The 18,614-nt window shown below is 46.7% G+C and overlaps 1 protein-coding gene across 5 annotated transcripts in view; it reads right to left on the bottom strand.

The window, feature by feature from the left end:
* LOC141917555 (DDB1- and CUL4-associated factor 12) overlaps positions 1 to 16,513 on the bottom strand; it is a 41,408-nt gene extending 24,895 nt beyond the window's left edge. The window contains exons 1-3 of one of the 5 annotated variants that reach the window (XM_074810820.1): positions 16,237 to 16,513; positions 15,254 to 15,582; positions 14,622 to 14,876 (exon numbers count right to left, since the gene is read on the bottom strand). In XM_074810820.1, coding sequence (XP_074666921.1) covers positions 14,622 to 14,786 — 165 coding nt within the window. In that variant the 5' untranslated portion in view covers positions 14,787 to 14,876; positions 15,254 to 15,582; positions 16,237 to 16,513. Of the gene's footprint in view, positions 1 to 14,621; positions 14,877 to 15,253; positions 16,046 to 16,236 lie in introns of those variants that run through there. The other 4 variants (XM_074810821.1, XM_074810818.1, XM_074810819.1 and 1 more) reach the window with 4 other exon arrangements.
* Positions 16,514 to 18,614: the final 2,101 nt, after the last annotated feature.

Genomic DNA, 18,614 nt, shown 5'->3' with positions numbered 1-18,614 from the left:
TAGTAAAGGAGACTTGTTGATTACCTTTCCCCTTGGTGCCCTTAAAACTCCAGTTACATTTCTAGTAGATACGGGTGCTCAGATCTCAGCACTCCAAACTGAGGTTGCCAAGCGGAATGGCATAATTGCTGACAAAAAGCAGATCTGGGTTACAGATGTTTTCGGGGACTCTAAGCCACAGCCGACTGCTCGGGTGAAATGCTGGTTACCTGGGAATGAAACTGCAACAGAGGCTATTATGATCCTGGGAAATTTCCCCACGAATATCCTGGGACTTGACCTATTGAAGGGACAAGCCTGGGTGGATTCAAAAGGAAGGGAATGGAAACTTGGGTCCCCAACTGCCTCTATAAGACTTTTACAGCAAGCGCCTGCGCTTCCTCCTTCTAAAACTGTTAATGTGAAACCTTACGCCTTACCGTTAGGTGCCAGGGAGGGGATCACTCCGGTAATAGCAGAGCTGCGGGAGCAAGGGATAATCGTTCCAACTCACTCACCCTATAATTCCCCAGTGTGGCCAGTCCGTAAACCTAACGGAAAGTGGCGACTGACAATTGACTATCGGCGATTAAATGCCAATACAGGTCCTCTAACAGCTGCAGTGCCTAACATAGCTGAACTGACTGCAACCATACAGGAACAAGCCCTCCAGATTTTAGCAACTGTTGATGTAAAAGTCATGTTTTTCATGGTTCCCTTGCAGGAAGCAGGCAGAGATCATTTTGCTTTTACCTGGGAAGGAGTGCAGTATACTTTTACATGCCTCCCTCAGGGATACCGCCATTCACCAACCATCGCCCGCTATGCACTGTCAAAGAAGCTTGCCTGTGTTGCCCCAGAGGAGGGAATTAAGGTGTACCAGTATATTGATGATGCATTAATTGGCGGCCCAGATACTGAAGTAGTGGGACAGACCCAAACAAAGATAATCACTCATCTGGAGAGCTTAGAACTCTGGATTCCAGCAGAAAAGGTACAGCTCCCATCTTCAGAAGTAAGGTTCCTAGGTATCTGGTGGAGGGGTGGTACAGTATGTATTCCTCCCAAAATCTTAGCTACCCTTGAACAAGTGGGAATGCCTGAAAACAAGAGGGAACTCCAACACACCTTAGGTCTGTTGGTATTTTGGAGAAAACACATTCCAGACTTCCCCAGTATAGCCCAACGCCTATATGATCTAACACATAAAAGTGTCTCTTGGGATTGGACCCCCATCCATGAAGGAGCCTTGAAGTTATTCATTTCTGAGGTTGGGGTATACCAAGCCTTAGGGCCAATACACCCAACAGATCCACTCCATATGGAGTGGGGTTTTGCAATCCATGGGCTATCCATACGTATGCGGCAATGCGGGCCAGAGGGTCTGACTCATCCCATCAGGTTTCATTCACGAAGTTTTAAAGATGCAGAAAAACATTATTCAATTTGGGAGAAGGGTCTTTTTGTGGTTAGCCTGGCCTTACAGGAAGACAAAAAGACCATAAAGTGACAACCAGTTATTTTGAGAGGACCTTTTAAGGTCCTGAAACCAGTATTAGCCAGGATCCCACCCCCTGCAGGGGTGGCACATCGAAACAGTCAGGAAGTTGTATGCATGATTAGATCACTATTTTCACATGTGCAAGACAGAAGAAGGAGCCCAAGGTACTTCAGATAGATACAGGAGCCACCCAATAACCAATCTGATCAGGAAACCCACCCTTCCCTTATAAAGCCAGCTCCTCCTTTCAAACCTCACCTGAGGAATGTGTGGTTTACTGATGCATCCTCAAAAAGAGAAGGGAGGGTATGGAAATACCAAGCAGTAGCCTTACATGTTGTTTCAGGAGAGCAGCTTGTAACAGAAGAGGAGGGAAGCACTCAGGTAGGAGAACTGATTGCAGTTTGGAGTGTGATAAAGAAAGAAGCTGAGAGCAAAGAGCCAGTGTTTATTTATACAGATTCCTATGCTGTATTTAAAGGGTGTACAGAGCAGCTCCCTTCCGGGAACAAAATCAGTGGGAAGTCAACCACGTACCCATGTGGCAAAAAGAAAAGTGGGAGGAAATCTTAAATGTTGCTAAACAGGAAACTTCCCTGGTGGGATGGGTAGCCACACACCAAAAGGGGAATCACCCAGCCCACATTTGGAATAATCAAGTAGATTCATTAACCTATTTAGCTACAATGGCAGAGAAGCTGATGAAGAAAAGTGGGAACATCTGTTAGAGTGGTTACATGTGAAACATGGTCACTCAGGGGCCAAAGATCTGTTTAAAGAAGCTGGTGGCAGGATGTCCTGGTTTAGCTAGAATAGGGTTAAGTTTCCCCAGCAGTGGGGGGAAGCTCTAGCCGGGTTATTCAATACCATGCTGACGTCAGGTCCGGGTGCCCAAGCGCGGGAGAATCAGTGAACGCGTGTGTTATGCGATCTCTCTGCTCTCACGGCTGTATCGGTAGATACCTTGCTCTGTTCATTGTTATCACTGTTATTGTTATGGTTGTTGTTTGTTGTGTTGCTATTGCACTGTTGTATTAAACCTCTCCTTATCTCAGCCCCAGGGCTTTGTATTTCACTCCCTTTGTGGGGGAGGGGCAGCGGCCGCGTGGTCTCAGACCCCAGCAGGGACTAAACCACCACAACTTTTGGCGCCCAACGTGGGGCTCGAGAGGGCTGAGATAAGCACAAAAGGAGAAGGTGTGTTAGAGCAATCTGTTAGGTGTAATTTTTCTGTTTTTATTTGTATTGTTTGATAAGGAACATTTGCAATGCTGGCCAATTTGCTTGCGTGGTGGGGCTGGATTAATCCTTATATCCCCTGTGTGTTCCCAGTGCTGGCGTTTGTTGGCGGTGGAAAATGTGTCAAGGGTCTTGTTTTACTGTACTGGCTACTGACTGCTTATAATGGGCTTGTATCACTGCTTGTGGGGGTGAACTGGTACCTGTTTGCTGCCTGGGCTTTTGTTAGGGGTCTCACCCCCTCTATGGGTGAGCTAGGGGAAGAGATCCTCTTGGTTTTTGAGAGTTTCAGCTATCCCTGGAGCATCCAGGCCAGTGTGCTTGCGGCTCTGTGCTTTCTGAATGTCTGCCAGATCTTGTTTTGGGCCATGTGGTACTTCTCCAACAATAGCACCACCCGGAAACCTACCCCGAGGGCAGATAGTTATAAAAGGCAAGGTGTGTGGGAAAAGATGGGCAAGTGCCTGAGTCAGTGGTCACCCCCAATGCTTTGGGATTTCACTGCCGAACAAGTGCAGAGTCCTGATAAACTGGTGGAGTGTTTGGAAAAGGTGTGCTGCCAATCTGACAAACCCCGGGAGACACAACTTGCTGCGATGTGCTGGGGGCTTGCCCATGCTTACCGTGTCATCTTTAACACTGTTCACTGCCCTCAAGGGGGAGAAAGGGCTGCAGGATCTGAAAGTGAACCTACTGGTGCAGCAGCTGGGCCAGGGGGACAGGCAGCGCCAGTACCAGTCGCCTCCACCAGCACAGCAGCTGAGCCAGAGGGACAAGCAGTACCAATATCAGTCGCCCCGATACGGAAAACCAAATATACCAAAAAATCCCCTCGCAATGTACAGGGTGATAATGAACCAGGCCCATCACGAGAGCAGGAGGAAGAGCCGGAGGTAATCATCCGATCTCTATCCCTGAGTGAGTTGCGAGATATGCGGAAGGATTTCAGCCGCCTTCCAGGTGAGCAAATTTGCACCTGGTTGCTCCGATGCTGGGATAGTGGAGCTGCTGGTTTGGAATTGGAGGGGAGAGAGGCCAAGCAGCTGGGACATTTAGCCAAGCAGGCTGGTATTGACAAGGCAATAGGGAAACAGGCTCAAACCCTCAGCCTTTGGAGGCGACTCCTGCTCGCTGTGAGGGAGAGGTACCCCTACAAGGATGATGCTCTATGTCAGTTAGGCAAGTGGACCGACATGGAGAAAGTCATTCAGAACCTCAGGGAACTGACTGTGTTTGACATGGTTTATGGTGATCTGAATGATGAGGGGTCACCAATGGATCCAGGTCAGGCCCCTTGCACACAGTTGATGTGGTGGAAGTTCCTGCAAAGTGGACCAGAGGCACATTCCAAAGCATTAGCAGTAGCGTCCTGGTGGTGAGACACCCAGACTCAAACAGTGGACGAAGTGATTGGCCAGCTCCGGCAATATGAGGGAAGTCTCCCTTCCTCCCAACATGCTTTGGTTTCAGCTGTAGAGGAACTGTCTCAGAGGCTCCAGAAAGTGGAAGAGGACATGTCCTACATTCCACCTGCACGGGACAATGTCTCAGCCATTAGAAGCAGGCGTTTCCCCACCCAAGAGAAGGGCAGTGGAAGGCACACACCACGGGGCACCCTGTGGTTCTTCCTCCGCGACCATGGGGAAAACATGAGAAGGTGGCATGGACAGCCCACTCCCGCCCTAGCTGCACGAGTACAGCAGCTGAAAGGGAAGACCACCATGAAAGGGGAGTCTTCAAAGAGAGATGCAGCTCCAGTGTCTAGTCAGAAATCCCCCAGACAGAATAGAATGGCCAACAGTATGCTTGACCCTCTTGAGGGGACCAGGAAATCATTCCTGCAGGAGTCACTCTTAGATCAAGTGAGTGATGGTGAGCAGGATTAGAGGGGCCCTGCCTCCAGAGAGGTGGAGGAAAGGGATAATCGGATTTACTGGAAGGTGTGGATCCGATGGCCTGGCACATCAGACCCACAAGAATATAAGGCCTTGGTAGACACTGGCGCACAGTGCACCCTGATGCCATCAAGCCACAGTGGGGTCGAATCCATCTGCATCTCTGGAGTGACAGGGGGGTCCCAACAGCTGACCCTATTAGAAGCTGAAGTAAGCTTAACTGGGAAGGACTGGCATAAGCACCCCATTGTGACTGGCCCAGATGCCCCGTGCATCCTACGTATAGACTATCTCAGGAGAGGGTACTTTAAAGACCCAAAAGGGTACCGGTGGGCCTTTGGTATAGCTGCCCTGGAGGAGGTTGAGCAATTGTCCACCTCACCCGGCCTCTCAGAGGATCCCTCGGTGGTGGGGTTGCTTAAGGTTGAAGAGCAGCGAGTGCCAATTGCCACCAAGATGGTGCACCACCGACAGTACCGCACTAACCGAGATTCCCTGGTCCCCATCCATCAGCTGATCCGTCGACTAGAAAGCCAGAAGGTGATCAGCAAGACTCACTCACCTTTCAACAGCCCTATATGGCCAGTGAGAAAACCTAACGGCGAATGGAGACTGACCGTGGACTACCGTGGCCTGAATGAAGTTACGCCAGCGATGAGTGCTGCAGTGCCGGACATGCTAGAGCTCCAGTATGAGCTGGAGTCGAAGGCAGCCAAGTGGTACGCCACAATTGACATCGCTAACGCGTTCTTCTCCATCCCAATAGCACCAGAGTGCAGGCCACAGTTTGCATTCACTTGGAGGGGTATCCAGTACACCTGGAATCGATTGCCCCAGGGGTGGAAACACAGCTCCACCATTTGCCATAGACTGGTCCATACTGCACTGGAGAAAGGTGGGGCTCCAGAACATCTGCAGTTCATTGATGATATCATTGTATGGGGGGACACAGCTGAGGAAGTCTTTGAGAAAGGAAAGAAGGTAATTGAAATCCTCCTGAAGGCTGGTTTTGCCATCAAGCAACAGAAAGTTAAGGGGCCTGGAAGGGAGATTCAGTTCCTAGGAATAAAATGGCAAGATGGGCGTCGCCACATCCCAATGGAGGTGATAAACAAGATAACAGCCATGGCCCCACCAACCACCAAAAAGGAGACTCAGTCTTTCCTGGGCGCTGTGGGGTTCTAGAGGATGCACATCCCAAACTACAGCCTGATTGTGAGCCCTCTCTACCACGTAACCCGCAAGAAGAACAATTTTAAATGGGGCCCTGAGCAACAACAAGCCTTTGAACAAATTAAGCAGGAGATTGCCCAGGCAGTGGCCCTCGGGCCAGTCTGGACAGGGCAGGAAATTAAGAACGTGCTCTACACCGCAGCCGGGGAGAATGGCCCTTCCTGGAGCCTTTGGCAGAGAGCAGATGGGGAATCCCGAGGCCGACCTCTAGGCTTTTGGAGCCGGGGATACAAAGGCTCTGAAGCTAACTATACCCTGACTGAGAAGGAGATACTGGCAGCATACAAAGGAGTTTGAGCTGCCTCAGAAGTGGTCGGCACTGAGACACAGCTCCTCCTGGCACCTCGACTGCCGGTGCTGGGATGGATGTTCAAAGGAAAGGCTCCCTCCACACATCATGCAACAGATGCCACGTGGAGTAAATGGGTTGCGTTGATAACACAACGGGCCCGAATAGGGAACCTCGACCGCCCAGTATTGGTGGAAGTGATCATAAACTCGCCAGAGAACAAAGAATCTGGGATGTCACCAGAACAAGAGGTGAAATGTGGTGAGGAGGCCCCACCATATAACAAGCTGCCAGAAGAAGAAAAAGAATATGCCCTGTTCACTGATGGGTCTTGCAGCATTGTGGGAAAACATCGACAATGGAAGGCTGCGGTGTGGCATCCCACACGAGAAACCACTGAAGCTGTTGAGGGACAAGGTGAATCGAGCCAGTTCGCAGAGGTGAAAGGCACCCAATTGGCTTTGGAGATCACTGAGCGAGAAAAGTGGCCGAGACTCTATCTCTACACTGACTCGTGGGTGGTGGCAAGTGCCCTGTGGATGTGGTTGCAGCAATGGAAACAGAGCAACTGGCAACGCAAGGGCAGACCCGTCTGGGCCGCTAAAGTATGGCAGGACATTGCAGCCCGGGTGGAGAACCTCGTTGTGAAGGTGCGCCATGTGGACGCCCATATACCCAAGAGTCGAGCCACTGATGAACATCAGCATAACCAGCAGGCAGACCAGGCTGCTAAGATCGAGGTGGCTCAGGTGGACTTGGACTGGCAGCGTAAAGGTGAACTGTTCATAGCCCGGTGGGCCCGTGAGACCTCGGGCCACCAAGGCAGAGATGCAACATATAGGTGGGCTCGAGATCGAGGGGTGGACCTCACCATTGACACCATCGCAGAGATCATCCACGGATGTGAGACGTGTGCTGCAATCAAACAAGCCAAACGGGTGAAGCCCCAGCGGAATGAAGATTGATGGATGAAATATAAATATGGAGAGGCCTGGCAGATCGACTACATCACACTGCCACAGACCCGCCGAGGCAAGCGCCACGTGCTCACAATGGTGGAAGCAACCACTGGGTGGCTCGAAACTTATCCAGTGTCCCACGCCACCACCCGGAACACCATCCTGGGCCTTGAAGACCAAGTCCCGTGGTGACACGGCACCCCAGAGAGGATTGAGTCAGACAATGGGACTGTCCTAGTTTAGCCAGGATAGGGTTAAGTTTCCCTAGCAGTGGGGGGGGGAGCTCTAGCCGGGTTATTCAGATACCATGCGGACATCACATCCTGATGCAAGAGCGCGGAGCGCGTGGTTTTGTACAACCGGTCCTCTCACTGCTGTATTGGTAGATATTTTGCTCTGTTCATTGTTATCACTGTTACTGTTATTGTTATTGTTGTTGTTTGTTGTGTTGCTGTTGCACTGTTGTATTAAACCTCTCCTTATCTCAGCCTCGGGGTTTTGTATTTCACTCCCTTTGTGGTGGAGGGGCAGTGGCCGCGTGGTCTCAGACCCCAGCAGTGATTAAACCACCACAGGGACTCACTTCCGAAATAACCTCATAGGTGCCTGGGCAGAAGAACACGGCATCGAGTGGGTCTACCACATCCCCTACCACGCACCAGCCTCTGGGAAGATCGAGCGCTACAATGGACTGTTAAAAACTACATTGAGAGCAATGGGGGGTGGAACCTTCAAACACTGGGACACACATCTGACAAAGGCCACTTGGTTAGTCAACACAAGAGGATCTGCCAATCAAGCTGGCCCGGCTCAGTCAAAACTTCCACGTGTTGTAGACGGGGATAAAGTCCCTGTGGTGCGCATGAAGGACCTGCTGGGAAAAATGGTCTGGGTTAGTCCTGCGCCGGGCAAAGGCAAACCCATCCACGGGATTGCTTTTGCTCAAGGACCTCGGTCCACCTGGTGGGTGATGCAGAAGGATGGAGAGGTCCGATCCGTGCCACAAGGGGACTTGATTGTGGGTGAAAACACACCGTGAGTTATACTGTGCTTTTGTTAATTTTACTTTGTCAATGCTAATTGCTAAATGGCAGCTGGATGTGACGCAGATGGTATAGAATAAAAGGGTGGATTAAAAGTTGTGGTGGTTTAGCCCCTGCCGGGGTCTGAGACCATGTGGCCGCTGCCCCTCACCCACAAAGGGAGTGAAATACAAAGCCCCGGGGGTGAGATAAGGAGAGGTTTAATACAACAGTGCAACAGCAACAAAACGAACAATAACAATAACAGTGATAACAATGAACAGAGCAAGATATCTACCAATACAGCCGTGAGAGCAGAGAGATCGCCTAACGTACACGTTCACCGATTCTCCCGTGCTTCGGGCACCAGGAGGTGATGTCAGCATGGTATTGAATAACCCAGCTAGAGCTTCCCCCCACTGCTGGGGAAACTTAACCCTATCCTAGCTAAACCAGGACACAGGGGTTGGCCTGCTACTTGAACACTGTTGATACAGAGAAATTATTACTTGTTTTAAGACTTATTTACTTATAGCAAAATGCTTAGCAACTTATTTACTTACTTATAGCAAGTTATAGTACTACTTATAGTATTTTTTAATATTGCTAAGAATCCTGCTTGCCCACACTGTTCTGTGGAATTTTACCAAGGACTACTGTGTCCATCAAAACAAACCAGTTTACCATGAAAATCTACCAAGAACTGCAGTGTTCAGCAAAATATCATGTGTTTGTCCTTGAGGAACAGATGTGCTCTAACTAGTTGGGCCTCGGTAATGAGTAAAGTAATCCAATGGATATGTATATCCACACTCGATAAGTTTTTGGTAAAAGGTGCAGTGGGTGTGCAAGCTTTGTGGAGAAATCCCCTTGCACCCCGGCCGGAGTAAACATACCTGCTGTATAACTCTGAGTTGTAGAGTCTGTTTTCCGCAAGGCACTGTGCAACACTATTATTACTGCTTGTGGTCAGTGTTGCACCCAATTAGAAAGACACCCCTCGCAAGACCCCCCCTCTCCCCTTCCAGGATGGGAAGGGTCTCTGGGAGACTTGGCAAATTGATTATAGAAGACTGTTTAAAAACCAAAAAAAGAAGCAATACATTCTCATAGGGGTGGAGGTAGTATTGGGACTCACCCACGCTGAGACTGTTGGATGGGCAGCTGGAGAAAATACAGTAAAAGGGTTGAAACTATGGTTTAGTCACTTACCAAAACCTCAATCAATCAAATCAGACAAGGGCAGCCACTTTACTGCTAGGGTGGTGCAGGAATGGGCAAAAGGAGAAGGAATACAATGGGTATTTCACACTCCCTATTATCCACAAGCTAATGGGATAGTAGAGAGAACAAATGGGCTACCAAAAGCTCTTAAACTTCATAGTCGCTGGGGAACAAATGGGTGCCCCAGACTCACTGCATTTTGCCCCAGGCCTCCCTCTCTACTTCCTGGAGAAAAGGACCAGAAAGACTTGTCAAACCTGTTATATTATCTGGGACAACCAGTTTTAGTGGACCTCCCGACAGTGGGGGAGGTACTGAAGGGAAGCTGCTACAAGTATACTTGAAATTGCTAATGTACAGGGACCTGCAAAGTAGGACATTTAGTTTTAATGTTAGACATCACTTATGTTTTACTAGATTTTATTTTTCCCTGTATTTTTCCTGTATTTTACTGTAATGTATATAATTTCATTTATACTTTTTCCTAACTACCCTCTGTAGTCGTTACCCCGTTATCCACTTATAAGATATTTTGAAACCTTTAACTCCTTGCCTAGTAAAGATAAGACAGACCTTGGACAGCCTGAAAAAATCCCTCAGTACACCCCTAATAGCTGGAACCTAAAAAACAAGTGTCTAAGAAGATGCCAGTGCCAAGATAAGTGACTGGAAGCTGGTCTGAACTAACCTCCTTGGAACAAACAGGAGCTGAAGGACGGATGAGGTCACTCCATGCCCACATATGGACATGAGAAACCTAAAGTTCACTAACGGACGGTGTGAGAAAGGCTGTGGGGACCCCTAAGGAGGGGAGAAGACCCTCACTCTACTTTTACTACGCATGCTCAGACTATGTAAATGAATTCTGAGAAGCCATTAGCATAAGACTGCCTTTTCTAGGAGATGTGATGCATATGTATGCTTTTTGTGTATATTGGTCAGAGAGTTTTGTTAGTAAGCACGGCACTCGTGGTGGAGCAATCCCCAGTGCTGCCCAGCGCTGTGAATAAAGAATCCCTGCTTGACAGTTATACTCAATCCTGACTGTTGAGTGAAGCTCTTTGTTTCAGTACCTCTAACCCTGAAGACACCATTCAATTTATATGCCTGGGTAGCCACCAATGCCCATGGAAAAGAATATAGAATCAACACCAGATGGATTGTTCTGTGATTTTATGTATTTTTGCAGATCCATCGCAGAAACTTGTCTCCTTATGTATATATTAATACCCTCATTTTAACTTACAGATTCCTTGTAGAATTAGAGAAAAACAGAGAAAGATAGTAAGGGATCCATGTTAGCCCTGACTATATCAATTGTTTGTGCTATCAGTTTATTGTTATTTGTAATTGTTGTCTGTTATTATAGGGAAAGATGTTTTGGAGAGCCTTCTCCCTTGTCCTCATCCTTTCCATTGGAGGACAGGGAAAGGATTCTCCAAATTTAGCCTGGAATTTGATTCAAGGTTTCATGCACATCTGGGATAACACCAGTCAAGGTGTTTGTATAGCATTACCAAAATCTGTTGAAGAAGGAATTCAATTCAGCCTCATTAATCTAAACATCACCAACACAAATAACAATCCCATTTGAACTTGACTACCATATAGAATTTAAACCTTTGTGGTGTATAGAGATCCCCAAAAAACCCATCCTCAACCAGTGGGCCTGGGAATGGACGTGGAGCAAATAAGATTTTGAAAGGGTACTGGAATACAGTGTGTCTCCTTTTTTTATGTGTATGACCCAATTAAATTGTACCAGTGGTGTAGGTAACCCCCCAATTAAATTGTACCAGTGGTGCAGGTAACCCATTGGAAACTTGGTTTGTCCAAGAAATAAGAACCCTCATTAGAGATATGTGTACTTGGTGGGAACATCCCATGTCTGGTTTAGACATCAGTTTGTATAACCCTAAAAATAAGGCTGCATGTCAAAATACCCAGTACCCAGCCCCTTATGGTACCCTTTGGGGATGTTCAAATGGCAAAATGTATTCTCCTCTAAATATCCAAGGACATGCTGGTCTAAAATGTGGAATTGGTATTCCGACAATTCCGACCACACAAGGTGTTTAATTGCTCGAAATCCCATGGCGCCGGGATGCTGATGGTCCAAAAGCACAACCTGACTAGGCGATACATGGAGTCACGATACCTGATTATTATACCTTGGGAATGAAGGTATCCCTGATGCTAGAAAATATATTCACCCCATATGTGACCCTTAGAAGACACCAATTTGTCCTGGAAAATATAACTTGGCAAATGCATGATTTGTCCAATTGGACAGACCATGCATTTGGAGAACTTAACACCCAAGTTCAACAAGCATCAAAAATGATCCTTCGAAACAGATTAGCATTGGATATGTTATTGTTAAAAAAGCAGGGGGTATGTGGGATGTTGAATCTAACTGACAAGGAATGTTGTATAACTATCCATAATGCTTCCACTTCAACTGAGGAAGCCCAAGCCAAGATGAGAGAAGTTGCAGACAAGACTAGAGAACTTTTCCAAGCGATGCAACCAAGAGACTGGTTTGATGACAGAGGATCATGGCTGACCTCTCTCCTAAAGTCACTGGGACTCAGAGTGTTGTAAGATAGTTACTAATTTAATCAGCAATGACGGTTTGTGCCATTTTATCTTGGAATGTACTTAAAAACTCATCAGAACTAGAATAGTAATCAAGGACTGTAACTAATGACTACTAATGACTGCCAAAGACCCCATGGAAGCCCCTCAGAGACCCAAGCCACATGCATAACAACTATGTAGATATGATAATTACTTCTGGGAAATTTAATACATACGTATGTAACAGTGATATAAGCTTTGGCTGAGGCAACATATGGTGGACACATTAGGTGGAACAATTCCCTCATGTCCCCAGCCGAATAAAGTAATGCCTGCTCATTAATGTGAAACCCAGCGTTAGGGAGTTTTATTCCCGATTTTGGTGACAACAGGGTGGGGAAGATGGCTTGTAAACACTGGATTTATGATTTTGTCAGTATTTTTTGCAATAATGGCAAGTATTGCTATAGTGAAATGCATGGTCTGTTGCATTGTTTCCTGTTTTTCTCCCTCTGTTCAATATATCTGGATTACCACCCCTGACAACGACTACCTTGAAGTTTTGCCAAATGTTTGAGTCACAGGGTGGTGTAAGGAACTGAAGGAGTTAATGCCTCAAACATTCATCAACATGAAAAGCCTCAAGGACAAGTTGTGGCCTTTGTGGTTAGTCTAAGAAAGGAGCTAACTGATGAAAACACCTGACCAAAAAAAACCTGATGAATATAAAGGTGGTAGGGGGAGATGACGACTACCAACTCAGTTGGACAAAAGGGTTAGTGCACCCCATCCATTCCCCCTCAACACATGCACAGAACCCATGCTCCGCCTTTTCCCCATCTCTCATGCAAATGAGTTTGTGGAATACCTGCCTCTCTTTGTCTAGTATGCTTATCAGCTGAACTTAAAAGGCAACAGAAAACTTTGCTGCATGTGCACCCACCACCCAAGATGACCGGACCTCAAGACAACACTGGAACCTGGGGTGGTGATCCAGATTCTTTAACTCTCTCTCTCTCCCTTCCTTTTCTTTCCTTTCTTATAGATTTATCAATAATAGACCGCATCACTTATTAACCTTTTGCAAGTTTAAGTTGTTTCTACTGCAAGTAAAACACTTTTAACTGGTTGTTTGGTGTCATTTCACTTTAATCTGAGGGGATCACAAAACCTTTATGACTCCCTGGGCTCCCAGTCCAGGTCATAACACATATGCAATGGGAACAACAATACGGTTGAATCCCTCTTCAGTTCTGTGATTGTTTGGTCCTAAACAATTTTTCTGCTAGGTTGCATTAACAACGCACTTGCCCATTTATCTTCACTGTAGCAGTGCTGGAACTACAGAAGTTACAGAACACAGCAAAATTGTTGCAGCTCTATAAAACACAGTCATCTCGCTAGAGTAAACTGTTCCACAAACAGTGCTGGCTGATGACCAGCCGAGGCAACGAACACACATGGAAAAAGAAGGCAGAGAGATTCTATTTCAGGCTTGTTCCTGTTAACAGACTGTTGTGTTTATACAGTTATGCCTTGCTTTTTAAGAGCTACTGCATGAAAGCCTTCTGCTGTGTAACTATGAATAATATGAATAATAACAGAGCATCTGAAATGAAAAAAAAAAAAAAAAAAACACAACACAAAACCACTGTCCCTTACAAGTCAGATCACTGAGTACTGCTTCTGTGTAAAAAAAAAAAAAAAAAAAAAAAAATAAATATCTTGAGGCAAAGAAACAATCACATCAAGTGATATACTCTGAGGTTTAAGAGCTGCTTGATCTATACATTCCTTACAACGACCAATTAATTTCTGTGGCACTAACCAACTTGCAAAGAACAGATTTGGGATTTTGCACTAATTCAATCAGAACTTCATACGTGAAACTGCAACCTCAGCCAACGAAGTTGAGCTATTAACTCCAGCAGAGAAACATTACCTAAGAAGTATTATCTCCTCCATTTATTAATCACATAGGACATTATTTTAATATTACCTTATAAAGTGATGTTTTGGATCTGAAACATTAAGAGTCTGAAGAGGTTTCAATTTTTGCTAAAGCATATAAAGGTACATAAGCAAGGGAAGTTATTTGAACACTGAAAACAGAGAGTGGAAAAAAAAATAATCACAAAGTAAAAAAAGCAAAGGATAATCCTGAAGATCTGAAATTTAAGCTTAGAACATTTCTAGCTACTCTGAAGAATATCTGGAGTTTAGCTTAGCAAACCATAGTTTTGAGTTTTGTAGCAACTTTTCAAAGTCAGCAGCACAGAACCATACATAAAACCAAACCGTATAAGACTGAGCATAACTTCTGCCAGGCATATTATCTATGATATAGCAAAGCTAGCGGCATTCATTAACTTTGCATTTGCAGGACAAGAAGAAAGGTCCAACCCCATTGTTGCTCTCCATCTTGCAAATAGATGTAAATTGCTCTGTGCAGATCAGACAGATGCTGCACTGAGGTACAGGCCTTTGCATTCAGGTTTCCAGCCATCTGTACAGTGCCATATTTTCAGATGAGAATGGGTTAAGCATTACCTTCATTCAAAATTAATTGTGCACGATTTGGACTCCACTCTTAATTACTTCCTAATATTTTCCTTGGCAGCCTACATGCTTCAATTACAGTAAGCATCATTTGGGGGTGGACTAATAAACATTGGGAAGAGAAAGAGAGGTGGCACTTACTATGTTGCATTTTGTCCCACACACCACTTGTCGGTGGTTCAGCCACTGGGAGGCAAACACTTTATTAAGGGTGCCGAGGTGAAATTCTCTCTCCTTCAGGAGGCTGGGAAGCTGCTGGGCTGCATATCCGTGCAACAGGCGGTAATAGCTGGACTCATTCTGCATCCTGACCTCTCTACCTTTCAGGTAATACACCAGAGACCTTTTCACTGGGGGTAGTCTTTTCCTTTTGTGAAGTGAGTGATCACACCCATACTGTGAAAAAGAAGCATGGAAATTAGATAAAGCAACTAGAACAAACTTAAGACACGACCCTTCTAAATTCAAAGATATTGTCAGCAAAATACTGAAGTCTTCCAAACTACCCACGGAATACCATACATGAAGATTAACTCAGAAATGCTGATACTGTTATTGTAAAAGCCGGCAGAGGAACTCTCTAAGACTCATTTTGGAGTGTTAGCAAGCAGGCATTGTTTATTGCAGCGCTGGGCACACACGTGAATAATTTTGCAAAGGTGAGCGTGCCCCCATATCTATAAGTGGCAGCTAACATACAGTGATATTATACATATTTATAACTTCTCTGAGAAATGAGTTACATATGCATTAGATTTCCTGGAACTAATTACAATATCTGCATCCTAATCACACATGCACTTTCTTGCTGGGTGGTGGTCTTGAGGGGTCCCTGGTGGTCGTTGGCAGTCTTCCTCACCGTGTCTGCTGGTTGCCCTCAGTGCTCACGCATGCTCACAAAGGTCTGTTTAGGAGGTGTTGTGCAGCTGTGTTGTGTCTTGAGCTGGTTTGTTTTAATTTGTCCTGTCCTTGTTCCTGTTATCTTCAAGAATAGGCCCCAACTGTCTTATTTATTACTGTCTTATCTTCAAACCCCTTTCTTCTTCACAAAAGCACCAACCTTCAGCTGCACATTCCAGAAGCTACATTGACCTACTTTATTCTCAGTAAAAAATATTTAGCAAGATGAAAAGGAAAAAAAAAGTGTTAGCAAGACTTACAAAAATTGTTACAAAAATTGTTAGCAAGGCTTACAATACAGCCTTCAGTAACATAAAAAAACCCGCTGAAATGATACTGAAAACAGTCCACATCGATTCAGCACTGTTGAGACACCAGATGCTTATAGGAACAAGAGGAAGCAAAGAAGCACTTTAAACAGGAGAGGGCAGCCCCGACAGCCCCCTGCCATGAGCTCAGCAGGTTTGGGGTGACACCGCGGGGGCCGCCTGATACAGACCGTTCATCAGCCTCCTCCGGCCCGGCCTGGGGTCGCCCCACAGCATCGCTCAGCCCGAGGGTGGCAGGGACCCGGCGGTTACGGGCCAAACGGCTGAACCCAAGGGGAGCAACAAGAACTCGGGAGAGCCCCCGGCGCCACCAGGGCAGTAAGCGGGGGGGGGGGGGGGGGGGCAGACTACTCCTTCCCGCCCCACAGAACACCTTCCCTAGACACCGGGACCCCCCCTGCCCTCCTCTCCTTCCCCACCCCAACCAGGCACCGGGACACGGCAACCCTCAGTCAGGGTCACCCCTCCCCCCAGGGACGAGGGCTTCCCCCCACCATCATGCACCCGTTCACACCTCCCCAGCCTACCTGGTCCCCCTGGAGCTTTCCGGGCCCCGAGGCGGCAGACACCACCGCTTTCCGCTTCCTGCTAACTGTTTTCCGGGCCATAGTAGAAGATGGAGGAGGAGGAGAAGGAGAGGTCGAGAGCCCGACGCAGGCCGCACATGGAGCAGGAAGGAGAAGCAGCTGGTGGGGGATGGGGCATATAAGTGCGGAAAGCCGGACACGGTCACCGTCTCTGCCGCAAACCCCACCGACCGCGCTTCACGACATTTTCACCGGGATTTTTTCACGTCGCGCCTTTGCGGCGGCTCCCCCTCCCCCACCGAGAGCCTCGTTTCCTAGCAACCGGAGGAGGCAGAGCGGCGAGCTGGCCCGCCCCCTTTGCGGTTGCCAGGCAGCAGGGCCCCGTCAGAAGCGGGGCGGCTGGGCTAGCTGGCGGCCTCCCCGAGCCACATCAATTTAAGCATAGGAGAGGTGTAGGCTAGTTGTTTTCTTTCTTTGTTTGTTTTTGAGCAACCGAAGCTTGCTGGGCAATGCCTGGAGGGCAGGGACAGGCGTTATTTTGGCAGCCTATGCTGCTCATGTGAAACAAAAAGCAGCTATATCACAGTCCCGAGAGCAAGGAGGAGTAAGTGATGCCACAGCACTGGGGAGACATGGGAAGGGTACTCCAGCAGCTCGAAGCAGCAGAATACATGGGTTTGGTATCACACACTGAGAGACAGCCTGTGAGAATATTCCTGTTGATTGCAACATGCACAATTTATACTGAAGTTCTCCATCTTTCCTGTGGGAAAATCTGACTGCAAGCATCAAACACCTCTTCCTCCCCTTCTACTGCCAGCCCGGAAGGGCTAATACCTGGCACCAACTTTGATTTGCAAAACTCCATCTTAGGTTTCCCTTAGAGAGACACTTTTAACTAGCAGACAGCTTGGCTTTATCATCTGGCTTCTCTGAGTGAATACGAGGGTCTGGTGCACATTGCTTGGTGCACAGTGAGGTAATGCTTAGTCAAACTTTGAGGTACTCTGTTCCACCAGGAAATTCCCATATTGTCGAGGAATTAAAGGACATATTGATACAATAACTGAGGGACATATGGTTCTTCTCTTGCTAAAACTGCATTCCTTTCCCACTGGAATTACATAGTCAGGCCTAATGTTTGTAGATAAGGAAGCCTGTTCTGAGACACTGTCTTTGAATAGAATAGATAAAGGGGGTAGTATCAAAGCAAACTGGTTTTGTAGAAAATGAGGTATGTAAGATAGGTAGGGAGTAGGATTGAGCATGCACAGAAGCCGAGTTCAGCTAGCGGACACAGTGAGGAAGACTATTGACGACCACTGAAGACCACTGAAGACCACCAAAGAATATGAGGATGCATGTGCTAAGGGCATTTGCATATGTTAATGAATTCCAGGAGACTGTATTAATATGTTAATCATTTCTCAGAAAAGTGATGAATATGTATACTTTAACCATATATATTTAGTGCTGTTGAATACCCTGGCATGCACATTAGGTGGAGCTATCCTCTGTGCATCCAGCGCAGCAATAAAAAATGCTTACTTTCTAAAACTCCAAAATGAGTCTTAGAGGGTTATTTCAGATCAGCTTATGGTATCAATATGGAATATTTGTATTTAATTATGCTGCTTTAAAACTGATGTGGATGGATGTGTACTTTTCCTTATGTCCACATAGCTCGTATGCACTTTTTCCTATGCCTATGGAGGCATAAATTAGAGTAACTCAAACCTAATCATCACTGTTTTGCAAGTGACATTGCAGAGAAAAGAAAAAGGAAGAGAGGAAAAGAAACATGTGATGTGCAGGCAGACTGCAAAAAAAGCCAGCTCCTGACCCCTTGAAACGCTCTGATGCCTCAAGTCACATAAAGTCAGTAAGCATACTATTTTCCTGATAAAAAAGGCATTTATTTTATGCCATTTTTTTTGTGTTTTCATCTAACAAACCTCAAAAACAAGGGTGCTGTTAAAAGCCAAATTAAAAAAAACTATAAGAGAACCTCACAGGCTTTCCAGCTTCCCCTGAGGACAAAAAGCCCAAGGGATAATTCTAGTTTGGCTGTTTTCAGTCGTGATTTACCATGATTAATCCCCCTCTCCACATCCTCCCTCACATACACACAACTGACACCTGCATCTTGGACAAAACCCCTCCGTTTTGGACCAAGGCCCTCTCAAAAGGCTGAAAACCGCTGCCAAAGCTGCTCTTGGGGGAAAGTGCCATGCTCCAGTGCATCCTGGAGGGAGTGCCCCCTCAGCTGTACCGGGTGGGCATGTAGTCCTTTGTGAGGGGACAAGGGCAGACGTCGAAGCAGCCATGACCACTGAAGGAAGGAGCTTAGGCATATGAGGCAAAATGCCCCCTCTGGG

Source organism: Strix aluco, chromosome W, assembly GCF_031877795.1.
Source record: "Strix aluco isolate bStrAlu1 chromosome W, bStrAlu1.hap1, whole genome shotgun sequence".
Taxonomy (NCBI): Eukaryota; Metazoa; Chordata; class Aves; order Strigiformes; family Strigidae; genus Strix; species Strix aluco.
Note: the sequence above shows the minus strand (reverse complement) of the source record. Positions and strands in the feature narration are given on the sequence as shown.